The 27,325-nt window shown below is 40.9% G+C and overlaps 1 protein-coding gene across 11 annotated transcripts in view; it reads right to left on the bottom strand.

The window, feature by feature from the left end:
• The window catches only part of neto1l (neuropilin (NRP) and tolloid (TLL)-like 1, like), a 70,681-nt gene that overhangs the window by 22,013 nt on the left and 21,343 nt on the right, over positions 1-27,325 (bottom strand). For 10 of the 11 annotated variants that reach the window (XR_003221708.1, XR_003221709.1, XR_003221710.1 and 7 more), the window contains 2 exons: positions 1,659-1,700; positions 1,285-1,412 (listed from right to left, as the gene is read on the bottom strand). Coding sequence is in view for 7 of the 11 variants with exons in the window: in XM_025910461.1 (XP_025766246.1) it covers positions 1,285-1,412; positions 1,659-1,700 (170 nt within the window). In the remaining 4 variants the exon portion in view is untranslated. Of the gene's footprint in view, positions 1-1,284; positions 1,413-1,654; positions 1,701-27,325 lie in introns of all 11 variants that reach the window. The other variant, XR_002063445.2, reaches the window with a different exon arrangement.

Genomic DNA, 27,325 nt, shown 5'->3' with positions numbered 1-27,325 from the left:
AGTGTTTACATACAACCAGTTCTTTTGATCATCTGACTCTCTACAGTGGCATAATGAAGATAATAAGAATGATAAAAAAAAATGAACCACATGTCTGTGCCATAAGTGAGTCATAGTTAAAGAAGCCCGTCGTGACCAAAGTTATAAAAACATTCTCACATACGTACAAACCAGACATGCACACATCCAAAAGACACTGTAATATAAAACATGGGTTTATTTAATGCCACAATTTATAGTTTTAGTATTACGAGGGAGATCAAATATTTTAACATTTTAACTATGCAGACACCATAATTCCTTCCTGCCCTTGAAAGAATTGTTCTAACCATGAAAGTCAAAGTAAAATTGTGGCCTTATGCTATTAAATCAAACCCCTCAAATGCACTCAGAAGAGGGCCAACACTATTTGAGCAGCAGATTTACTGCAGTCATGGATGTACAGGATCAAACCATATAGACTCATATGAGAGGTGGAAGCATTTGTAAAATATAGCCTTTTCCTGCACTGCTGCTCTGCCCTTAGGAAACACTTAATCCCATGCATTAATGCAGCACAGGTACCTCTAGTAGATAAGGAAGCACGTCTAGTGTGTATTAGGGGTTGGAGCAAAGGTGTGCATGTATATGCATGTCCTGTATTTGTATATGCACGGAAAGTTGTGTGCAAAACACAGGCGAGGAAAACAAATGCAGGCTGTTGCAGGCCTCAGGGTCAAACTGCAAAGCAACGCTATTTTATCAATGGTAACGCTTCCTGCCTCTCTTTGTTTGTTCAGTCCTCTCTCCTTCTGCAGCTCTCTCTTTTTTCCTTCCCTCCCTCTATTCCTCTTGGCAACAGCTCACTGATTAAAAAAATGGGCCTGACCCCAAATAAACCCTTCTGCCTATCTGTCTGACCCTAGCGGGGAAACAAGTCCTCCCCCCAGCCACAAACACTCACGTCGGGATACTGCTGACAGCTGCAGACAAACTGACATGTAATATCAAAGCTTCCTGATGCAACCCCTGATCTTACTGCCTGTGTGGCGAAATATAGAAAGGAAACAGATAATTATTAAGAAAAAATCTCCTCAATATCTCGACAGAAGCCGGAAATTTCACAAGGAATACATCCAGGATTTGTCAGCTGAACATTAGTCTTTCTGATGTAACTATGTTGTGCTGTCATCAGCCCAGCTAATGGGGACGCAATTTCATTTCCATTTTATTTCATGTGACATTTCAAAATTTGGCTTCAAATCAAATTCACAGTTTGATGGGAGCGTAGTTTACGTCACTGACCTTGGAGCGCGGCGGGGCACGGATGTACCATTTACAGTCGACGGCCTCGGTGGCACCGGCCTTTCCGTCTCTGGTGATCTGATGAGACTCGACGATACCTTCTGGGCCAACCATGTCATACTGACAGGCTGAAACACACACATATGTATAAAGACACCCAAAACAAATGCATGCACACATGCGTGGTTCATGCAGACAAACACCGATTAAGAGGTGTAACACATGCACAAGTGCAAACATTACCGAACCAAAACACAGTATGTATATAAGTGATAGTAAAACAGCATAAATACACTTTAGAGAGACAAGAGAAGAAGAGTGGATGTAGAGAGAGAAAGAAAGCAGAAAGAGGGAGAGAGAGGGAGTGTACCTACAGGGCAGAGGTGGGGGTATTCCCAAGTCTGCAAAGTCTGGATCTGAGGAGAGAGCAGAAAAGAGGAAGGGGAAATGATTTTTTAATATATGATTACAAAATCAAAATCGTTACAGAGGAAAACACAACAAGGTTTATCAATGTACTGAGGAACTTCCTGCAAAGACAACAAACTGCTGTCCTCACATATAAATTATTTCGGCGTCTCTGAATGCTTTGCTGCTTTTTCCTCTTTGAAGTCCATATAACATCTGGTTATCTATGACTTTTGCACTTTCGAAAACTTTTGTTGTTTGTCCACCCCAAAACACAATATCTATGTATCTATGGAGCTTAACAAATTTATTAGTCAACCAGTCATAAAAACAAGAAAACATATATTTTAAAAATCTATCAAAAATCTATGGAGTATTTGAAAAAAATGCTTTTTTGTTTCCTTAGAGTAGTTTGATAAAATTACTAAAACAAATCTACTCCACCCACATGCAAAGTCCTGCAGTACAATAAAATAACCTCTTAATATGTTTGTCAGATATTGCTCTAAATAAAATCAAACGATTTGGAGGATTGAGGCAAATGCACGCTTGCGCTTCAGTTCAATATTGTTATCAGGACATTGCAGCTGTGTTTTACAGTAATTTGGCTTTAAACCAAGACAGGTGATGATTTTGTGAAGTGTAGCAGCCAACTTATTGATGCCAACATGAGGTCACCGTCAAGTCAGTATTTACTCACATTCAGGGTCGGGTAGCGACAGATCACATGCAACCTGCATCATTTAATATTATTCTTTAAAGAAACAAAAAACAAAATTAACCGTGATAAAAAGAATCTGTTCGATTATAGATGATCAGTTATTATTAATCATATCTTAAGTACGCCCTTAAAAGGCAAAAATATTTTTTAAATTGGTGACGAATTGTGTTTATTAACTTATGATGAAGATGCCTAATGTTTACGTTTCTTAAAAAATGTCCTGCTTGGTGATGCATTTCAAGGTCGATGTTGGTAATTCTGACTTTTGAGAGTCCTGACTTTACAATCCATGATGGCAGCAGCGCATGCAAATGTTAGCAAAACTGTGAAACCTGTAATCTGCTGTGATCTGTGACCTGCTAAATAAGCCATATAAAGAGCCCTGACCAGCCTCTATCCATGACGGGTTGCAGAAGTGTTTTTAAAAGCATAAAACTGGTACCGCGCTGTATTGCTAGTGGTGGATGAATGACTCCACCTTGCTAAGAAGAACAACAAATCCTCACTTTTCTAATTTTACTACTGGAACACAAATAGCTAAATGCACAAACATGTCAGAGCTGAAGAATCTTTCTCAGTTAGATAGCCAGTGTTTTAAAAAAAATGTTCATTAGGGTTGGAATTTTGTTTTAACCATCAGATAGCTTGCATGGATAATGGTAGCACTAGCTTAGCTCATTAGCTAACACATAATATCACCGATTTTAGCTATATTTCAAAGCAATTCGGGTTAGATTACATTTTTTGCAAATCAGTGGATGAATTGGTGTATCCAGTAACTCACAGTATTTAAATGATCTAATCTGACCCTGCTTCCTGTGCACATGACGCTGTAAGCCTCTGGAAAGTATACAGCAAAGATAACATTTCTTGGACTCGGCTCCCCGAGCTCACTGCATAAGTCTCATTTTTGTTCCATTTAGCAGTGCCAGAACAAAGCATAACTGAGGCTTAACAGACCTAAACGGAAGAGAAGAAACATTAAATATGTCCTAAAGAAAGGTTTTAAAATTTTAGCAGACTGCGAGGCTGTGACGGTAATCCTCAACCAAACTTTTACACATTCAGAACAAAAATCAAACTCAACTTCCCAGCTGTACGTGATAAGAAACGTGTCATGCAAAGTTTAAAAAGTCAGCTTCAAGTGAGAGCTTTTTAGCAGTTTTTCCTGAATAATGTTGCAATAAATTACATCAACAAGGCCAGCCTTTCTGAGCTGTGTTCCCTCCTGCTAGCGCAACATCACAGTCTCGTCCCTTATCCCCAAAGACTCAATATCACTCTTCAAATGACTTCACAGAAGACAGAAATTGACTCTTGAACACTCTCACTAGTCTTTCACATCATCATTTCAGTGTGTGTATCTTGTCAAGGAGGTTTGTGTGTGTTTTATCAGTCTATCAGAATTTCATAAGCACAAACCGGTGAAGCTTAAACGCGTCCAAAATTCATGCGATGTGTGATTATTTATGATCGTTTCTCAATAAAAGGAAAGAGCAATGAAGTTATTAGGCTACTTTTCTGATACAGCATTCCACTATTACACCACTGCATGTCACCTGCCCTGAAACACAGCATTCTCTTTGATGTAAAACCTCCACAGAATTACAATACATTCCCGCAGACCCCATTTTATTCCAGCCTAGTAACAGAGCGGTTGGGCTTTCAAAGATATGCCGTTAGCTGTGATCTTCGGGCTGCATTCTTTTGAGGACAGAGCCTGCAGAAACAAGAAACACAAAAAAAGGCTTCACATTAAATCTGATTGTTCCTTGCCAAATCTAGACATGGCTACCATTGACTGAGCTCTGTGTGGAAAATGAGGTCTGATTGCACAGCGTGAACACCTTGTCTAAATGTCAAAGTTTTTTTGTCTGTATGTATGCCCTAATTTTTCTGTCTAGACACGAGTCGGTACTTGAGTGTGAGCACTTCGGATTCGGAAAAACATTGCAGCGACGCCTGTGCTGCGGTGATATAAAAAAAAAGGGAGTCAAATGATGGAACAGATAGGATTCAGATAGACACTCTTGGCTCAATTTCTGCTTTGTTCTCATAGATTCAGAAGATGGGAACCTCCCCAAACGGTGAGAAGACGAGCCTGTTGAATACCTGTGACAAATGTAGCAAGACTGCCGAAACCCCTTCTCTCTTTGGCACTTTAACACCGTCTGGGACAGTAAAACATTCATGTGAGCACAAAAGCAGTCAGGAGACGTGCTTAGAGTGTACTCAAGAGTTTCTCCTGAGGCTTTTACTACACTTCCCTCCTGATTAATTGTTGCTTTCAACTTAGGCTCAATGATTCAATCTCTAAAAAGCTGAATGGGGAATACCACGCAATTTTAAAAGTGGCTCCTCTGGCCTTGGACAGCTAAGTGGTAGTAAACATGTTTTTTGTCTTTTGGGGAAAGCAATGCTTTGCTTGTACATTTCAAACAAATCCACCCACTTGTCATCTTTCCATCTGGAGAAGTGGTGAAAGATGCCGTATGCTTCAATATTATGAGTGATTTTTTTTTCCTTTTACAAGAAAAACATGGGAATTTACTGTAATGTAAAATAACATTTGACAATTTTGTGAATGAGAGTGGTGTGGCCTAGTTTTTGTATACGGTTAAAAACCACACATTTAGAGCCCATTTAGCATCTTTATTCCATTGATCGTTTAAGCTCATTTTATCTTTACATATACTATAAATAATGAAAAACAAGAAAGTAAAAGGAGGATCTCGCTCTCTATCCACACACACATAAGCAGGTATTGTTTATTCATACACGGGAGTTTGAAATAAACAAAATATGATGCATTGATTCTTCTGTATATCTTCTTTGTCGTCTCTGTTCTTGTGGACTGACTTTGAGGCAGCCTTGGTTTAGATATCAGCCAACTTGCAAAGGTCTGATGTTAATTAGTACGGCAGGTATATTGAACTCGTGATCACCTTAAAGATGCAGTAATTATAGACTCTGAAATATAAAACTATGTTATGATAAATATCAACATTTATCAAGTAATAAGAGGCATTGACAGAGATAAACATTTATCTCATCTGGGCGGTGCATCTGCAAGGCAAGGATCAGATGCACAATAACAAACTAGGCTGATCAGAAAGGTAATCAGTATATTTCCTTAAATGTCAATGCATTCCTCAAAGCCTGCTGACTGCACCACTTATGATAGCCCTCCTTCTCTTTATCCGTGTCTACGTTGCCTCTCAGAGCATCTTTACTAGGTGTAGTGGGGAGTTACGCAGGCAGGAGAGCAGAAGGGCATGAGGGATGAGAAAATCAAAGTGGAAGACACTTAATGAAATGGTAACCTTCAGGTCATCGATGATAGTTGCGGCACAGATTTATTATTGGGCTTTGGCATCACTTACCCAAACACGATCACAGGGGCAAGGAACCTAAGTGGAATACATGCATCTATGGCGATGCACGCACACATACGGGCAAACACACACACACATCCATGAACCTTTGATAAAGGTTATTCTTAACATCAAGAACCAAGAGGGTGCTATGCCTATAAATGTCACTTGTGTGACCTTTGACCTTTTTAAACTTCAGCTCTTGAATCTCATTCTGATGGGTCCCATCCCTCTCGCCATCCATCACCTCCTCTCCTTCTCTGCCCTCGCTGATTAATCAATTTAATCAATTACATGGATTGATGGAATGATTCATGAACCATATACAGAAGAAGTGTACTCCTTCCACAGCAGCTGATTTAACCCTGTTAAATTGGATGCATCAGCTCACCAACACTATTAATACTGATTACACTGTCAATGGGAAATTTCAGAAGGCTCTCTCTGTATGTTGCTACACTGAAGGTAAATATCATAAAATAGAGATTTCAGCACAGAAAGCTGACATGTGGGATCTGTGCGTTCTCTGCAGACATTGTATTCGCTGCAGTGTCTTTAAAGGCCCTGCTTTATCGTATAAATGCTTTTGACTGAGCAAGCTGGATTCAGAGCACATCCACACTTGGCCACACCCTCTCCTCCCTTCATAAAGCTCGCCTAAGTGTAATCTGGGACTTACTGCATTTACCCTTTGCAGCACAGAACAGCTCACTTTAAAGCCTGGGATGCAGACTTTAAGTCCTATATGTGCTCTTCATTCACAAGCAACTTAAAGAGAAAAACACCTCCAGCGTACAGTTTAATCCTAACCACACTAACAGCTTTTTTGTATATTATTATGTGTACAACAGGTATGGTTAAAAAAGAGAAGGTAGCACCGGCAGTGCAATTCCCAGAGACAGAGCAGAATTCACAGAAGCTATAATCTGCATGCTAAGTAGGCTACTTAAAAAAGTACTACAATAAAGTGCCAAGTCTCAACTTCAGTTTCAGTTAGTTTTTTTGAATATTTGAGGAACTCTGCACAAGCTACAGCTGCTTCAACAAACAGGGTCCAAAGTCTAGAGGTATGAAGCTAAAAGGGGCACTTGCATGTCTCTTATCAGTCACTTGGTATTACTGTCTGACATTATCCATACAAGTATCCCAGAAAATACATATACAAGTGTCTACTTAAGAAGACCAACAAAGTCAGTGCAGTGAGGAGAGATCATTAGAAGAAATAGAGCATAATTAACAGAATACAGAATTCAATTATGGTATTTTGTGATTTGACTCTGATGGCCCATCACGGCAGAATGAAATCCTAGTGGTGATGGGAATTAGGGCAGACCCCCCGAAGATGGGGAGGAGGTGGTTTGGACGAAGGAGTCTGCAAGGGAGAATGAAAGAGGAGCAGTGCAAGTTAAAGTATACAGAGTGGAGGCTGATTGGCTTAAAGAAGGCAGGCAGATAGATCATTGGACTACAGCAATGATGTCGGCATTGAGTTTTACAGAGCGGCAAAGAGGAAGTGAGGCAACGAATAGACTAGCAGCCAAGCATAAGCTTCTTCATTAAAGGCAGGAAGGCTGAAGGTGGCACAAGCATACCAGACATTCACTTGGGAGACTCCAGTCTGGGAGTATTTTTAATTTCTGCTTACACTTTCTATTTGCTTTCATTCTTATTCCTGGTTTAGTTACGTTTAGGCATACAACAATTAGGATGTTAACGATAGAGTGAGATAAAGGCAGATGTGGCGACCCCTAAAAGGAGCAGCCACAAGAAGAAAGTCAGGCGCTACAACTATCTGTTCACACAGCCACAGAAACTACTTGATTAAGGTTAGATCTTCGTTTGGGTTAAAGTACACTGTTAACCATCTGATTTTAAAAAAAGCACATCTAAAGGTCACACAAAGCCACACATTTTACTTGCAAACATTCACATTGTGTTTAGTTGTCATTAAAAAGTAACTAAAGGTTGTAATAACAGCTTCCACAAAGGAAAACGACTTTAAAATCCACAAATAGATGAGTTCATTGTATAAAAAAAGGCTGCATGGAAAAAACTTCCCCACAATAAGCAAAACTGAAGGTCTGTGTGAGCAACACCAGGGAAGATAAAAGGGCCTGGTTTGTGTGTCAAAGACTTCAGGCTGTCATTGAAGTTTTTGCTTTTTTTCTCTCCACAGAATATTAAATTTTTTTCTGACTTCATGTCACTTAGATCCCTAAAAATCTGGCCCTTATGCGTAAAAATACCTCCCACACAGTTCTCTCAATATTGGCATAATCCTGCTCAAATTTTAGCAAAGACTAGGGACTTCAGTGTAATATCCAATATTTCATTTCAAACTGAATGCGCTGAAGCACAGCCCCGAATGAGCGGAGGAAAAAAATGTAGCTGTGAAAATACACACGGTCTGGACTGTATGTGAAAATGCCCCCAGAAGCAAACACGAGCAGCTTGCAAATGCCAGCTCAAATTTGCTCATTACATTTCTTCAAAACATGTTTGTACTAGCAGTTTGGCAGTGGTAACTCCGGACATGAAAACAATCATTACGAATTTGCTGTGGTAAAACTTTCTGAAACAAATGATACAGGGGTCCTGATTATCCCTATTTGGCAGCATGTTTAGTGATAAATGTTATAAATCTTCTGTATACAGCACATATAGCCTATACTTTAGGCCCACACATAGAAATGAAGCAGAGCCCTGCAAAGCTGTCAGGAGGTGTGAATTTCTAATAACTGAACAATCCCATAAGTATTGTAATGCTCTTCATAATGCAGGCACAACAAAATGTTTTATTAATGAGACACAATACGTCTCATTTGGAACTGAACATTAGGCTCCATTGCTACATATCCCTTCAGTATTAGCTGCTCCCCCAAATGCATGTATAACAGCATATGAATGAGTTCAAGGTTAGCGGTGTGAGGAAATATTCCAGCAAGTAAACATGCACAGCGCGCAAACACACACACACACACACACACACACACACACACACACACACACACACACACACAGACAAGCAGCCCACACACAAAAACTCAATTTCCCAGTGGCCTCATTTCCTCTCAGCTGCTCGGTGGTGACATTTAAATAAGCATCTGATTAATAATCTCTGCTAAAGTGGTTGATCAAGTTAATGAATGGCTGCCATTAATCACGCCAGGCGTAGCTGAGGATGGAGTTCAAAAGACAAGCAGAGGAAGATGCAGAGTGAGAAAGTGAGGGCCAGAAAACAAAAGATTTTCCACAGTCCGGCCCGTTCAATCAGTTCAATCTGAAGAAGAATTCTGGCAGAGACGATTGCCTGTGTCGTTCTTTCACGGCTTCCTGTTTGGAGCGCACTTTTCGTTCTTGCAGTTTGACCAGCTTTCAACTATCAAAGCAAAATACATACTGGACTGTTTGCCTGAGCAAACAAAAGGCTATTGTGAAAGCCTCTTTCGATGAAACGGAGCTGTAAAGATTAGCCATATAGCTAATACACACTCAACAGTGCTTTGTTGACCCTGTGGATGACAACCCAACTATACAGAGGAGTAGCTGAGAAAAAGTGGGGGGGCAATATCTGCTGGGGACTGATAGGATTCACCACACCCTGGTGACACGGCCAGTGAGCTGGGTCTTTGCCCCAAACAGTGATTAGCACTGATGTGTATCCCAGTGCCACACATCAATGTGCCTGCTAAGAACTGTATTGAGCTAGTCTGCAAAGGAAAAAAAGACAGATGGAAAGAGTTCATCTTATGCTTATGGTGCACAAAATGATAGGCTAGGATGTCACTGACCTGCGAATGTAAAATTATACTCTTTAAAGGAGTGAGATGAGCTTGTAGCTAAAAAAAAAAAATCCATACAGGTCAAAGCAGCTAGTGCCTTCCACCCCTACTTCAAGTGCCCTTGAGCAAAGCACTTAACCCTCAGTATTTTCTAGTGGAGGAAAAAAATGTGTCTTTTTTAAAAAAGAAAAATCCTGTGTCAGCAGCACTGACTGTTACATCGTTTACAGAGACATATAAATTACAAGAAGTGGGGAATCTCTGTCCTTGTGGTTGAATTTATGATTCATGTGATACATTATTGATCTCTATAAGGAAAACGACTATAGAAAAGCTCTTTAGGCAGACAGAGATACAGTGTCTTGGTCAAGGACACTTCAGCAGGGAAAACACGACACTCGGGGTCATCTGGTTTATTTCTAACCTGTAAAGGCTTCTTTTTGTCCCATAGTCCTCTCCCTTGATTGACACCATTCACCATGTTGCATTTGGATCATATAAAAATGGCTGCTGTTATCTTTTCAAAAGTTAGTGTTCAGTTAAGATGACTCGCACATGTGAACTTAATTGTAACAACTTACTCGTCATATCAAGACAGTCCAGTAGAAAAGCGGTCTCCAACCCTCGGGCCACGGACTGGTAGCGGTCCATGAGTTGTTGCTGCGAGAGTTGAGGCTCGAGTGTGAAATTTATGGTTTTCAGGGTAAAAACCATAAATTATTTTTTTATCGTTTTTATTGTTAACACGGTTTCCTGGGTCTTTTCCCATGTATTATGAATAAATCTTCTTTTTTTTGGTACCGGTACTGGTTTTATTTATCAGTGACACCTTAAAGGCCGGTCCGTGGCACAAAAAAGGTTAGGGCCCGCTGCACTAGAACCAAAAACTGCTGTTCCAAGAGTGGCCACTTGAGTTTAGCTCCAAAAATGAGGCAGTTCCTACAAAATGTTGAACTTCTGTACAAAAAACACAATGTTTGCATACTACTTCAACTCCCCTGTATGACAAATTACCACTTTAAACTGTATTAAGGCTTAAAGTTTGCATGAAAAGGGCCTTGGCCACTTTGAGTAACAGCTCTGTACCAACACAAGGTGTTATAGTCCATTGGGGTACATTAGCTAGTTCAAATTACTCAAGTAGAATGTGTTTTAGTGCTTTAACTGTAATTATCTCATGAATTCATGACTTGCTGTGCACTCATTTTTAAAATAACAGACAGCCTAAGAAGTGTGCAGTCAGATTATTTCAGCGAATAACATTCCAGTATAATTTTCTTATTAGCAGGTACCTGTGCACTGTAGTAACCAAGCTAGATTGGCTCAGCTGATAACTTTGGTCACTACCCTTCCATCCAAACATGGTGAGACATAGCTCCTAAGAAAATCACACAGCCAAAAATACCATAAGTGGTGTCTTTTATAATCTACTCTGCAACCTTTCCATGTATGAGCAAATGTAGACATATCGCAGAAGCACCTCTGGCAAATTACAGCTCTAAATCTCTTCAATCAGAATCGCATTATGAAAATATACTGAAGTGTTGCAATGTCTTTAATTATGTGTTTTGTTCATTTACTGTAATAAACTCTTAATTAGTTTTGGTTTCACAGGCTGAAATGTCTTTCTTCACTACAGACCATTAAGCACATCGGCATTGAAGAGAAAAAAATCATATTTATTAATTAATATGCTCAATGGTCCATTCATCCATCTTTCTGTCCCCATATCCTCTGGAGTGTAGTATGCTCCTTTAACAATGCTAGTGTAAGGAGTTTGTTAGGGAAACTCACAGTGTATATGCCGCATTGAATAAATGTGTCCATCCAGATTTCTGGGGGAATTCAGTCACTGGGATGGATTTTTACTTTATTTTCCTTTCTTATTTACACTGATGGATTTGAGAAATCTGTTTACGGTTGTGTGTGCCCATAGCTCTATGTGACTGTGTGTGCATGTGCATCCATCTCTCCCATTGATCAAACTGTTAACTGCTCTCCTCCTTCTCTCCTCCTCTTTCTTTCCAGAATACCCCGGGGAACAATGACAAGGACACAAAGCTGATACAACGCTACTCCTGCATCTTGCCAACAATGTCCCCCATCCTGTTTAGGTATGTGTGCATGTGCTGTTAAGAAACTGCATGCTGCAGTGCTGGAGTGGTATATTGGTAGGAAGAGCTTGAACTATTTCACTCTGGGGTAGTTTAACTTATAAAATCATGTTTTATAACTGGATCTATGCAAAAATATTCTTTATTCCAATATTCTATGCCAATATGCCAATATTCTTTAGCAGTTTTTTTTTTATCAGTGGCTCACTATATGTTATACAATTGCGATCATAATCTAAATAGAAAAGTGCTTAGAAATATAGATCAAGTAAGCAGATTTCTGTATAATCTGTTTTTGCAAGCAGACGAGTCACTCCCTCCTTTGGTCTTTAGAAAAAATAGCAGAGCTGGCTTCACATTTCAGACCTGGAGGCCATATTTATTTCTTATATACAGTCTGTTGTTGTTAGATTAGGATAGCTAAAGCACTTTGGTTCATGTTGTGAACCCAATTCTGAAAAAGTTGGGCTGCTGCGTAATGTATAAATAAAAATAGAATGGTAATAAATCAATATTTTATTCACAGTAAAACAAAAAAAACATACCAAGTGTTTAAACTGAGACATATTCTTTATCTTAAAATTGTACAAGGTCATACTGAATTTGATGGCAGCAGCAGATCTCAAAAAAGTTGGTAAATGACTATGTTTACCACTTTGTGTAGCATACCCTCTTCTTTTAACAACAGCCTGTACATGTCTGGGAACTGAAGAGTGTTGTCCCATTTATTTGTCTCATATAGGATTCTAGCTGTTCAAGAGTCCTGGATCTTGTTTGTCATAGTTGTCATTTTCTGATGTGCCAAATGTTTACAACTGGTAAAAGGTTTGGACTGCAGGCAGGCCAGTTCAACACTTGGACCTTAACAGCTGCAGTATGTTGTTTAGTGTTGCCCTTCTGTAATATTCAAGGTCTTCCCTGAAAACACATTGTCTGGATGGAATCATGTGGTTTTTGTGAAACCCATGTATACCTTTCAGCACTGATGGTGCCCTTGCAGATGTGCAAGCTGCCCATTTGACAGGCATCAATGTCTAATTTATTACTATTTATTATATTTATTTCTATCAAGTTTTACATGTTCTCAGTTCAAACATTTGATATAAATTCTAATGTGAATAAAATATGGATTTATAAGGTTTGCAAATGATTGCGTTCTGTTTTTATTTATATTTTACACAGGATGCCAACTGTCTTTGGAACTGAGCTTGTAAAAGATCACACTTGTAGTTAAATAAACATAAACACGCTTGTTTCCTCTTCTTCTTCTGCTCTTCTTTTCCTGTTAAACAAGGCTAGCATTTTGCAGTCAGAAGCTTCTCAGGCTGACTATACCGGCACACACACTCCATTACACCTCGGGTATTCTGTGCGTACGGCTTCATTGGATGATGAGGAAAATTTGTGCAAAATGACTGTGTAGCTTTGTCAGTACAGAATGCATTTTTTGTTTTCAGTCCTAGCGCTCGCAATTGTGTACCTGTGTAAACTTGTGTGCGCGCATCTAGGATAGGCTGATGGCTCAGTCGGGAACCCATTCCTGATGGAGCGGTTAGTTGTCCCTAGGCATCACAGGTGTTTCCATCTAAGTGACACCCCAATGACAGACAAATTCCATCCAGGTTCCATTTGGGCAACCATGCAATAAATCAACACAACATCGCCACTCTGCCACTCATTACTGCACGCAGAGTGTCTGAGAGGCAGGGAGAGAGACTGAGCGAGCGATACAGTGACATAAAGGGACAGAGCAAGGATAGTTCTGCTGATCTGCAAACAATGCCCCCCCAAGAAAGGTAATTTAAGAGTCTGATTGCTTTCTTGAGATGTGTTTCATTTCACTGTCATGGAATTATGAGTGGTAGCAGACTCCTGTTTCAATTTTCACTGCCGCTGTGCATCTGTTCCAGAGGGCCCGGGGAGGCGATCGATGGCTCACAGACATTTCTATACCAACAACAGGCTGCAATTTGACCCAGTGGGGTGATAAACTACAGGCTAACATACTTCAACTAGTAGCCAATGCAAACACATGAAAGGGGGATTGCTAAGCATTTATTTTTTCCACGTTAGCTCGGTAACAAGTTTAAGATTAGGTATAATGTGATTACAAGGTTAAACTGTGTGCAGCGTTAGCTCTTAAACAAACCCTCAGTTGGTTAGAAGGGTGAAACCTAAGAAGAATGAGGGTGGAAACAGTAAAACTGCAGTCTGACAGCTGAATCTTTAATTACGGAGAGAGTGAGAGGACTAACAGTGGATGAGGGATTATGAGCGAGAGATTAAGAAACTGAGAGAAAGATACAGATTGAGACTTTGTCTCCCAAACTGCTGCTTACACTTTTCCATCACAAAAGTGATGGACCATAATAGGATTGACAGCTGCATTAAGAATATTACACCACCAGTGCAGCCGAGTAGCACAACAAGAGCTCTTAAGGGATCTGGTCATTAGAACAAAGGCAGAACAAGCTATAAAATCTACAGCTCTGGTAACAGTCACAACTGTCAGCCACGCTGATACATTTCCGACATTCATGTTCCCTTTGAGAACATAATCCCAACAACATATGGGCTACTTACCCGAGCTTCTTCTAAAATCTGTTTCTGGAAACACGGCTGGCAGGGTGGAGTTTACAGTCAGAATACAGAGAGAATGACATGTTCTTGAGGCTATAAACTTTGAGCTTGATGAAATTGATTGATTTTTTTTTACAATAAAGAATGAGGTAATTTAATTAGGAAGCTAAAATCCAATTTTATAGCCCTAAGCGCTGGATTACTGTTAGGATTTTACACCAGTGGTGAATAAATTGATGAATATTTTGAATCAATTATGGAGACCAGCAGAGCAATCTGTCTAAAAACACACATCATTTATGAAGTTTTAAGGGATTCTCCGCTGACTGTACACATCAAAGACTTCATGGGGAGGCAAACTGTTATGTAATATATTCTGCGGCTCAGAAGGAGCTTTGTCGAGCTTGAGCAGCTGGAATGGAAATGTGTTTTTCTTCTTTCCTGGAAAATAGCTATAAAGTAGCTTTTTGGAAAATGTAGCATCCGGTGTTTACCAAAGGAATAAAAAAGAAAAAGTGTATTTCTACTTTTAACAGTGTACGTGGCAAATTTACCAGCAAACATTTTTTTTACACATCCAGAAGACAGTGCTCTGCATTTATTCTCGTTTTGACCTGTAATTCTATGCAGCTGAGTAATATCCAGGGTCCATTATTCACTCTTTTTGTCACTGTTTTCCATCCACCAGCTGCTAAATGCTCTGATATCTTGGCACGCTGCTATCTGTGTGGTTAGTTTATATGGTGGGCTGCTTGCATGAGGCCTGTATGAGTCTATCCCAACTGAGCCTGCAGGATAATCAGTGCTGAGCTTTCTTCACCCAGTGCTTGGGTCACATACAGGCATTTTACCCTCTAATTAAATCATTGGCCATTTGATTAAAAAGGTTAATTTCCTATCGTTTTACATAATAATTATTTCATGAAAAATAAAGGCAGGTTTGATCTGTTTTAATTGCATTCATTTGGTCTCACTGGGTTTGTAATAGAAATAATGTAACACACTCGCTGTTTCTGGGCTAAACTACTTGGCCTTATCTTGCTCACCCTCCTTGACTTTCTCCACACAGTCTATTTCCAACACACCCCAGCCTGCTAAAATATAGCACCCATCCAACCATGATTGCGCATTAAGGCCATAACAGCCAAAAAATATTTATGCCAGTCAGCAATTTATTCTTGGAGAGCGTATTCAGACAGAGTGACTGGCAGCGAACTGCCAAATCCGACTCCACGTCCATCGTGACCGTCATTTCACAGGATGCTGTTTAGTGGGGGGGGAAAAAAAGAAAATTCACTTTTTATACATCATAGAGTATGTCACTTCTTCCCCAATATGTTGCATGAAGTATGAAATCAGATGAAATTGGCAGGTAGGTAATCACCCAGAGTGGTTAAGCATAATGATGGCAAATTTCCAGGCAGAGAGCTTTTCCATGCAGCATGGCACATTTTCAAGCCAGTTCCATTACACCCAAATAAGTAAATGCAATCAACAGTGAGAGAGAGGGGGATGCTGTTGGAGGGTGGAATGGTACCATAGTTACATACTAATAGAATTTAAATTTCTATGTGCGCACTGAAAGTGTTTCAAACAGCTCTCAGCAGTGTGGACGAGAGAGTAATGGGTGACCCACGTGTTTGACTTCATATTGCCAGTAATTTGGGAACAATGAAGGAACTGCAGTGCCTGAAATGTGAACTGAAATGCAACTTGCTTTAGATGTTCACTCTATTACATAGTTCAGCAATCTGAACCCATACCTTATTTGCCTTTAATCCCTTTTTAATGGTAGTAATGGTAATAAAGGTCGAACAATGAGCTGATAATCAGGGTTTGTGTGGAAGATGAAGCCAAGGATGTCTGACCTGTGCCCATAATGGCAGGTTTAGACATGCATCTGTCACATTATAAATTCACCCAGGTTGTTTGGGATAAATCCTGGATGTGCTGAATGTCAACTGAGAGCTAATTTTTGTAACCCAGAAACCTCTGCCAAAGTCTCGCATTTTATCCTAATGATGACCTGTTGGGAAAATCTTGCTGGTGTGCTGCAAGTAAAAAATCCATACAGAGGTGGATGTCTTTCACAGCAGCTACCGCACTGTATAAAAAAAGCTGACAGAAGCAATTCCTGCTGGACTCACAGTGAGGCAGACCAGGTTAGGATGTTTGATTATTCGTCAATTCCTCTCATACTGATCAGGGTTTAAAAGCTCAGCACTTCCACAGGTTTGCACTGTTTACCTTAATTGCAATCTCAGTGGAAGACAACAATCGATAACAAACAGCATAGCTTTAAGACCTGAACACACCAACACATGACAAGTATAATTAACTGGACTTTTACCCAAAGTATGAATGTACATTTTGTTTGGTCATGTATAAACCACAAAGAGCATGAATTTAAATGACTGATTGCCAAGAAGTTAAAAGATATAGCTTAAAAAATATCCTTAGTACACAATACCAGAGTTTAGGAAAAGATTAAGGTTTGGAAATATTCATGCACAATGTCAATTACTCATGTTAAAAATATAACATTAATGATGTTACCTCATGGCTTACCACTCGGATGACCTTAAGAGTCACCCTTAGAGGTCACCCTCTAGGAGTGAGACTCTCTTGTAATTTTTAAAGTGGTCTTGAGCAATAGTTCTCTGGCTTTCTGAAGGTCTTTCAAAGTTTTTCTTTGGCTATTTTTCCCCTCATTTTTAGTCCAGTCCTTGTATTCGACCACTGACTTATGAATAATTCAAACATAAAGGCCCCTAACTCAAGTGATGAACTAGCTGTTGGTCTACACATAACAGAGAATTTAGCAAAGTACCGGTTTTAAACTGTATCTTTAAACACTGTATTACTAGCAGCCTGTCACAAAGACACATAGATTCTTTCCATTTCTTTAGCTGAGTCTATAATTTAGAGGTTTACACATTCACCTAATAAGCAAACAATCCCTGGTTTGATTCCAGGAGGAGGCATTAATCCCTCTGGGGTTGCTTCAGGAAAGGACATCCAGTGCACAAAGTCTGCCTATGCATCCCAAAGAACTATTAGTTGAAAAATTGCCATCTATCTGCATGGTGTGCAGTGTGTGCTTAAAAAAAAGTGGAGGACAAAAGAAAAACTGTCAGTCCTAAAAAACATTGACAGCAGGAAACACAACTGAATAGAAAAACACACAATGGAACACAGTCATGGATTGGCCCCTGCAGACCTCAACATCACTCGAGCAGTGTGGGATCATCGTGACAGAGAACAGAACAAAAGGCAGCAACATCCAAAGAAGAGCTTTGAATATGTTTTGAGAAGCCTGGAGAACTACTCCTGAAGAGTACTTGCCCTGGCTCAGACTTTTGCACTGTACTGTGTGTCTATCTACATGAAGCTACCACTAATAGTCTGTTAGTCTTAGAAAATCATAAACAGCGTAAGTGCAGGGGGTGAAAGCTATCCTGCTCTGTCCAACGCTAACAAAGATCTACCCCTAAGATGGCTGGCTGCTCGCTGAAGCTTCATATTTACTGTGCAGACAAGAAACTGAACAAGTTTATTTCCCAAAATGTCGAACTGTTCCATTAAATCAACACCTGCACAGTGGAAAAGACTTGAGATTTACACACTACAACGGAACAAGGTGTTTAATCCCTCCACTTTATCAAACAGGCACAAATAGGTTCGCACACATAAATATACCTCCGGCTCCACTTACTGTAGTGACACTTGATTAAGTCCCTGTTGGCACAGCAACAAATATCTACATAAGATAAGATAAGATAAGATGGCCTTTATTAGTCCCACAGGTGGGAAATTTGTTTTGTTACAGCAAAAGTGCAAAGTTATGTAGCAGAAATTAGAAAACACTGGAATGCAATAAAATACAATAAAATAAAATAAAATACTATATACAATAGAATAAAATAGAATAGAATAATATATACAATAGAATAAAATAGAAATACAAATACTATATACAACTGAGTAGGAAAATACAAAAACACAACTTCGTCAGAAGAAGAATTGCACGTATAGCAGTCTTATTGCACATGTGTGGGTTTGTGTGTTTGATCAGCTGCAAAAGTCTTTATTGTAGAGTCTGACAGCAGTGGGGAGGAAAGACCTGCGAAATCTCTCCGTCCCACACCGTGGGTGCCGCAGTCTCCCACTGAAGGAGCTGCTCAGTGCTGTCACAGTCTCATGCATGGGGTGGGAGATGTTGTCCAACAGGGATGACAGCTTAGCCACCATTCTCCTGTCACTCACCACCTCCACTGGGTCCAGAGGGCATCCTAGAACAGAGCTGGCCCTTCGGATCAGCCTGTTCAGTCTCTTCCTGTCCCCAGCAGAGATGCTGCCCCCCCAGCAGACCACACCATAAAAGATGGCTGAGGCCACCACAGAGTCATAGAAGGTCTTCAGGAGTGGGCCCTCCACTCCAAACGACCTGAGTCTCCGAAGCAGGTACAGCCTGCTCTGCCCTTTCCTGTAGAGGGCGTCTGAGTTATGAGTCCAGTCCAGTTTGTTGTTCAGATGAACACCAAGGTACCTGTAGCTGTCCACAGCCTCGATGTCCATACCTTGGATGTTCAGTGGTTGCAGTGGAGGATGTTTGTGCCTGCGGAAGTCTACCACCAGCTCCTTGGTTTTACTGGCGTTGATCTGGAGGTAGTTCAGCTGGCACCAGTCCACAAAGTCTTGAGTCAGTCCTCTGTACTCCTTGTCGTCCCCATCAGTGATGAGGCCGACTATTGCAGAGTCATCAGAGAACTTCTGCAGGAAGCACTGGGTGGAGTTGTGGGAGAAGTCTGCAGTGTAGATGGTGAAGAGGAACGGAGCCAGAACCGTTCCCTGTGGGGCCCCCGTACTGCAGACGACCCTGTCCGACACACAGCCCTGAGTCCTCACATACTGTGGTCGGTCGGTGAGGTAGTCCAAAATCCAGGTAGTGAGGTGATGGTCCACTCCAGAGTTCTCCAGCTTGTCCTTCAGAACCGAGGGAAGAATGGTGTTGAAGGCACTGGAGAAATCAAAGAACATGATTCTCACAGTGCTCCCAGCGGTCTCCAGGTGAGCGAGGGAACGATGTAGGAGGTGAATGATGGCATCATCCGCTCCAATGCCAGGCTGATAGGCAAACTGAAGTGGGTCCAGTGATGAGCTCACAAGGCGCCGAAGCTGAGCCAGGACCAGCCGCTCCAGGGTCTTCATCAGGTGGGATGTCAGAGCCACCGGCCTGTAGCTGTTGAGGTCCTTGGGGCGTGAAGTCTTTGGCACTGGAACAACACAGGAAGTTTTCCAGAGCTGTGGGACTCTTCCCAGCCTCAGGCTCAGGTTGAAGAGGTGCTCCATCACACCACACAGTTGGTCCGCGCAGGACCTGACGACCCTCGAGCTGATGCCATCTGGACCCGCTGCCTTCTTGGCTTTAATCCTCCTCAGTTCCCTCCTAACCTGGGTGGTTGAGAGAGACAGGCTGGAGCCTTGTGTTGAGTGTGTATTGGATGCTGTTGTTGGGGGTGGGGAGGAGTGAGCAGGGTGAATAGAGGAGGTGTGAAGTGTCTGAGGTGTCAGAGGTGGAACAGCAGCAGTGGGGGTGGGTGAGTCTGCAGCCGATGTTGGAGACTGCCTCATGGCTGAATCAAATCTGTTGAAGAAATGATTCATTCATTCATTCATTCATACATGCACACAGAGCTACTGATGAACTGTCATCTAAAAGCCACCCACATAGCACTGTGTCCATATCTTCTCCTCACACCCCATTCTCACCATCATTGTGCTACAGGGCAGAGATGGTTGAGCGTCACACACCCTCATCACAGCGGGCACATGAGTGATCACCGTCAGCGCTGATGGATCTCATTGAGATCGTTATAATGTTGTGGTTGATCAAACCGTACTCGGGAGCTCCTGCAGGGGGAGTTCAAGCTGTTTTTTCCCCCAACTCTCAATGTGAGCATGTAGGAATGTGTTTTATATGTAGGGATCCTTTATCCAATTACATGGCTGCACATGTGCTCTCAAGATTGGCGCGTGTCTCCAGCTTTGAGCATCCAGATGTTCCACTTTGTTGTATTGTGTTCTGTCATTGCTTTCATGACTGCTCATCCCATGCTCCCATATGGACACATCATTAGTGACGGGCTCATCATTCAGTCAGCAAAGGCCACTGACATGCTTTTTACTAAGACTGGACTTCTGCCAGATTTCACACTGGAAGCGCCGATGCACAAGCACATCCATCTCTTTTCAGTGTTCCTTGCAAACTGATCAGCACCCGCAACACAAACATTCACAGCGTTCTTAAACACTTAGTTTTCTCAGCCTGTTAGCATGTTCTGATCTCTCTGAGATCGCTCTGATCTCCCCGTGACTACGATGACACGTCTTCTAGAGCCACAAAGCGGTTCATACTTGAGTTTGGAGTAGAACCCCTCAATTTTTATACTCCCGTGAAATTCATGTCCCTGTGAAGACAAAGTGAAAAAAATGGAGGCTGACAGTGGTACAAATCTGAGAGATGAGCATGAATTGCTTATTGAACTCGAACTGCAGCTGCACATTTTAAACCCCTGGTTCCAAACGAGGAGAAAAAAAAAGTTTAGAACCGCAGATGAACGTAAAATAGAGTTGTCAGATGGGGTAAATAAGGTCTGCGAGACACCTGTGATAGCATTTGGTGAGTATTTACAATAATCTTCGCTGTGACTGTAGAAAGAAATGAATCCAGTGGAGTTAACCCCTGGTGCTGATATCTTTTGTTGAAGCGGGAGCGGAACATTCGAGCTGAATCTGTAATCAGTCAGGAGCAATAGCCTCAGTGTGAGGCTGCCCTTGAGGGCTAATCTATATGTATCCCTGGTGCTTACAGTGTCCATGAAATGTAGTGATGCCCAGCCTGGAAACCCAGGGGACTCGGAGGCTTGGGAATAGGGGTGAAAGGTCTAATTACTGAATGTGGATCTGCTTCTTTTTTGGACCGTGTTCATATCCTGTTTCATTTTTTTCCCCCATGAACCTTTCTTTAGTACCTGTCTATTTCCAATCTCTATTGTGAGCCACTGGACTGAACCCCATGGATACTGAAATATCTCTCTGTCTCGGGGAGATAAAAGGAGAGAAACGGTTTCAGTGGATATTGATACAATAATTTTCATTTCTCACAGACAAAGTGAAATTGCAGAATTTTGATCATAGCACTCTCAGCGGAGGCGGTCCATAATAGAACAATGCAACCTCCCCCTTTCAGCTGTACTTTGCTTTATATGCATGCTTCGGCCATGGTACAAAACAAGTTTCTCCTTCATCATCCAAAACGTTACAGTAAAGGTTTAGTTTGTTTCGATCTATAAAACTTTCCGAGTTTCATCGTTTTTTTGTAATCTTTGCTGGGTTCTTTCTACGGGCTCTGCACTTTTTGTTTTGATGGCTTTGCTTTCTCTCGTCTCCCACAGTACACTTTTAATAATATCCTGCTGAAATATTTTAGCAGTGCTCTTCGGGGAGCTGCTGGCGCACTCTGCATTCTAAAAGCTCGCTTCATAGTTCACTCGTCAAGGTGATAGTGTTGACAGGGCACCTACTTTTCTTTACAACAAATTATGTTGAGAAGAGCCATATGCCAGACCTCTGACAGAAGTCAGGAGTGAGGCCTAATATATACAGTAAATGCCTCTTTTGTATTAAAATCAGCTCTACTCTGTTTATGTAATCAAATGCATACCTGTGAGAATGTGTGTGAGTGTGTGTGTGTGTGTGAGAGAGAGATTTCAGCTGTCAACATGCCAGCCTTTCTCCTTCCTGTCCCGTCAACCTCTCTCTGCTTGTGCTCTCTATCCCATGGTGCAGAACAGAGAGAGGTTAGGAAAGCCTCTCTTCCCCTCCCCTCCCCTCCTTCATCTTCCTGCCTTTGCCCGTCATTTTTGAGTTGCAAACGTCAAGCCGACAGTCTTTGCACCATTATACGTCACACTGTCAACATTTCCCCCCCATCAAATTGAGTGTCCCGTGCAGGCATTGTATTAGTTACTATTTGACATCCGAGCTCTATATCCTGGAGTTCATGTGTGTGACATCTCCAGCTTTAGTATGGGCTTCTAGGTCTGTTGTTTCAAAGTCCTGCTGTCACTGTGAAGGTCTAAGGTCAGCAGCCTTGGACTCATGAGAATGATGACAGCCCAGAAACAAAGACACCAGACTGAGGCCCAGAGGTTTGCATCATTTCAACGTGTCACACACACATGCCTCACATCGCTTTGCAGCAGGGATGCTGGCCTGTTAGCAGTGTGACATCTCTGTCGAGACACCCAACTTGATGGGCAGCCATGTGAATCCCGACTTTCACTATGATATTATGAGCACTTCAGCCTCCATTTCCCTTATTTACACTCAAATGTGCAGATCCTGCAAAAGTGTCAAGAGAAAAGGATGCAAGCGTCAATTACAAACATAAATTAACATAAAGCGCTCATCATCTATCAGTGATAGTTAGTTTTCATTTATAGATCAATTGCACAGCATGCACTAAAATATGTAACTTGAAGATCTCCTGTAGGATTTTCTTGTTAATTAACCAAAACAAAGGTGGTCATTATACTATTTTCTGTTTGCAGGCTCTAACCCCAGTGCAACTCTGAATTGGATACATGGAAGAAAATGGATGGATGTGCCGATTTCCTGTTTGCACTGCCCGTGTGGGTGCATTTCCTAAATAGTCAGTCAGTAATTTATAAGGAAAGCCGCATGTTTGCCCTTGTGCGTGTGCACAGCCGAAATCAAATAAGGACTCACTCATAAAAAATTACTCTGTGCTAATAGTGGTCAAAAACTCCAGAGGGCAGCTTTAATTTAATATTGCTAGACAGTAAGCATCGTTTCATGATGACAAGTGGCAGTTGCTGGCAATGATAATTAAGCTGTTTGCAATTTGCTAAAAATGAAGAAATTTTAATTACCCACACGATAAAAATAAATGGGGAAAAACGATCCAAAGCCTGGAAATAACATCTCATCTATTTTATTCTTTCTTTCTTTCCATGATGGCATTTTGCATGTAATAATTATGCACCTCAGATTGTTCACAGGTTTTTTGTCAGTGTGAGCAAATTGCATCTTAACTGTCTTACACCGTTCAGTCTGCCAATCTCAGCCAGCAGAGTGAGTTTCATTTGCAAGATATTTGCAGCCAGCCATTTCAATTCAAGTCACATACTTCCCACTGTCAGATATATGAGTATGGTGATGACCAGTAAAGCTGAATCAAAGCTGCAGAGCACATAATGTTGATAACAAGGTTCCTAAATGAACTCTAAAACCACTCGAGCTCTTCTCCATTGCCCTCTGCATGTCTCAGTTTCCATACTGACAGCATGTGCTGAAGTACCTTCTTACGTTACCTGAAATGTCAAACATCTACATGCTCAGCAGTTCAGATCGTGTAGTTTACGGCGCCAGTAGGTGCATAACTGTTCCACAAACTTCTCGCACACCAATAAAGCGCAACAGAATACAGAGATATGACAAAGATATGAGTGTTCTTCCACTTCATAAAAGTTTTATCACAGATTGGCACTTTTTTTTTTTTTAAATCAGCAGCTTCATAAGTCATATAAGCGCCACTTTATGAGTTTGCATCACAAGCTTTATGAGGGCAAATTTGAAAGTGGAAGTGGATTAACTTATGTGGGTTGTGTGTGTGTGTGGGTTTGTCTAAGGATTGTGCGTGTAGTGCATATGCATGTATGCACAGTAGCTGTGCACACAAAGGTACAGTAAATACTTGCAGTGCGCTACATAATTTATAGTATCCATTAACAGTATCCTCAGCGCCCTTTGCAGCCGCACGGGAGATTAAAAAATAGATTTCAGTTTAAGGTTTCCTGATTTTGCTGAAGACACACAGAGGAACCGCTTGTGCATATCGGGACTGACATTAATACTTAAAATAGTTTAACAATACTGAAATGAAAACATGTCACCTCTCTGTCAGTGCTGATGACAGTTTCCGTGACAGGTAGTGTGCGCTTGTTTATAGGTGTAGGATGTGCAAAATAAGAAAGTGCAGCTCTCTGCCTGTTGAAACATGGCAGATCAACTGAAATTCATTGGTTTTTCAGGCTTTTCCTGAACTTTTCACCAATTCAAAAATTACCTTCCTCCAGCCAGTGTAGACATTTCAGATCTATCACAACATTAGAGGTGCTGATTTCCTTTGAATTACTTTTAATGAGATTTTATCAGAGCATAGAGAAATACACAGACGTAATGTTTCATAACAACATTAGAAAGAAAAAATTACATTTTGCTGCATTTTTAACATGCAAAACTACTTTGGGAGTTCATATTTATCTCCAGTTTGATTTAGAAGCAGTTAAAAAGCCTCATGCAACAGCAGTGATACTTTTTTCCCCGAAAAATAATAAATGCAGCTTTAAGGACAGATAAGGCCTACTTGGCAGTGGGACTCTCGCCTGCCACCGGCACAATAAGAAGGCAGCAGGAAGCTAGCCAAGCACTAGCTCTCAGCACTAGCTGTAAGGTTCTAAGCAGCAGGGAAGCTGTACTGCAACATAGCTTTTGCTACATGTCTGCCAGATTTGAGCATGAATAAATAAATGCAGCAAGATCAGTCCAATTTTCCCTTAGCCCCAAGGCTTTATACCAGAATACTTCTGACACCTGCTATGATCATTCATTATCCTTTCCTCACATGCATTATTTCGCGTATGCCAAGTTAAAAATAGTTCTATCCATTTTTGATGGATGCCAACGAGTAAGTGAAATGAAGCCCCACTTGTGTTTGACAGAGCACACAGTGCCAGATGAGGAGATTACTGCTGGTTAAGCTGTTCCCACTGTGGTTCCCACAACCAAATTACTCAACAGGTCACAGTTCACTTGTTAGAAAACAAGGGAGCCTTCTGTGGATAAGAAGGCAGCCCAAAACATCATTCAGGGGCCGAGCGGTGGTGAAATTTAACAAAGATTTTTAGTATTTGGATGTTTTCAACATTTTGTTGGAGCATGTGCAAACTGAAAGGACAACTTGGCCTGCATTAGGAAGATTTTTGTACTTCACTGCAATTTGCAAAGGACAGAAATCAGTTTTAAAAATTCAGAATTAATGAGATCAATTGGACTCGAGCTCAGTTCCCTTTTCTGCAAAATGCTCCACATTCCTTAGATCTGTCATGAATCGTGCGGCTGGTTAAGCTGAACATAACAGACAAAAAGAAGTCAGAGAGACAGCGGTGCTCAGTAGCACCTTGCTGAACCAAGTGAAAGCCACAGTCGAGTCTGTCTGTACTTGTCAAAAGCATGCCAAGCAATCAGCGATTCACATCCTAGTGGGATATCTTTCACAAGAACTACTCAGACATACTGCACAGAATGTGTAGAGCAGCGCAGCGCCACTACTTTCCATATCGTAAATGTGGCACTACTCATCCGCTATGATGCAAACTGCTAATTGTGTGACAAAGCTGCAGAGCCGTGCAGGTGCACATCTGCACACGGGAGGCACAATGAGACAGCAACATGTACGTACAGGGGAGAAATTAAACCAAACATATTTGACCTCTTTAATTGATAGCATTAAGTGGATGGGAACGTAATATTAGGCAGTCAGGGCTCTCCAGACAGTAATTTTCTAGCTTACCTTGTTTAGTGTAAGCCACAAGTGGCTAAGCCCTCAATAGATTTTGCAGTATTCAATTAAAAAACGTTGAAAAAAACCAAAAACACAATCAGGCTCTACCTGCTGTTTCATTTCCTATCTTTCTGATTACCTGCTTTGATCTCTCATTTTCCCCCGATGTTTTCACATCTACCTCAGTAGAGTAACTTACTGAAGGTTTTATTTTGAACAAACCACAATTTGAGGCTTCTAGATCAGTGGAATCAGAAACAAAGATGGTTTTGATGAGTTTGATTTTATTTCTGAGTCTAAACCTGAGGAGAGTGATAAGTGTTTGTGATTCAACAAAAATCATCTTACTCTTACTACTCTTAGTATTACAAACTGCCTATCAAATTGTCCACTCAAAACATGGGCCAAATAGATTTGAGTCTTCTTAAGTTCACCCTTAACGTCAGTTTACAAAATAACTGATCTGACCACTGAATTTGATTGTGTTAGGGTTTCCATTTCCACAACTGATTAATATTTGCTTGAAGCACTGGCAGAAATCCAGTTTCTGCAGCAAGGCAATAATAATGGCAGAAAATTATTATGAACATAATAAAAATACGAATGGAGCGTAAATTACTTTTATCACAGTTGCTAATGATCTACTGTGGGCTGCGTCAAGTCAGTGTCCCCCTTTATAAGCAGATTTATTGACTGATATTATATTGCTGAAAGTTTTCTGGTCAGGATTAAACCCTGAGAATGATCAAATATGTTTTTTAAGCCAAGGAGTTAGCAAGGAGACTAAGAGGGCAGTGCAGAGGAATGTTAAAGTCATCAATCTGCATGGGGAGAGCTCCATGAAGGGACAACATGGGTCTGTTGTCAGGCACCTATATAAGTTATATTTACAGGCGCTAGCTATGGTTCTTAACATTAACCCTGTAATGCCTGAACCAGGAAATAATTGTTATAAATCCTAATTTTGGAGTGTTTATTGAACATTCTGACAAATGTAAATTAATAAATAAAATTAATTAAATATCCAAAAAATTGCATTTATGTGCAATTAATTGCTCACAGTAGCACTGCATGTTTCTGATTATATACATCAGATTTTTCAGAAAGAAAAAAAATCACACTGATGATTGAAATTGTCTCTCTTGGGTCTTGGAACTACTTTTCTACATTTTCTGTAATTTTTATACTAAAATAATGAATGAGTTGCTAATGAAACATATTAATCAATAGTGAAACATAATTGTGATGCTACGTGATGATATATAGCAATTAGTTGTGCTCTAAACTAAAATGATGCGTTTCTAGTGCCGTATAGCTAAAGGGAGACAAGCATCGCTGACGCTTACTAAATCATCTACTGTGACATAGTCAGTGAGCTAATGTGGTACTAAGAGACAGAGCCAGGGTAGCAC

Source organism: Oreochromis niloticus, linkage group LG9 (assembly GCF_001858045.2).
Source record: "Oreochromis niloticus isolate F11D_XX linkage group LG9, O_niloticus_UMD_NMBU, whole genome shotgun sequence".
Lineage (NCBI taxonomy): Eukaryota > Metazoa > Chordata > Actinopteri > Cichliformes > Cichlidae > Oreochromis > Oreochromis niloticus.
The sequence above is the reverse complement of the archived record's forward strand: the minus strand, read 5'-3'. Positions and strand labels throughout refer to the sequence as shown.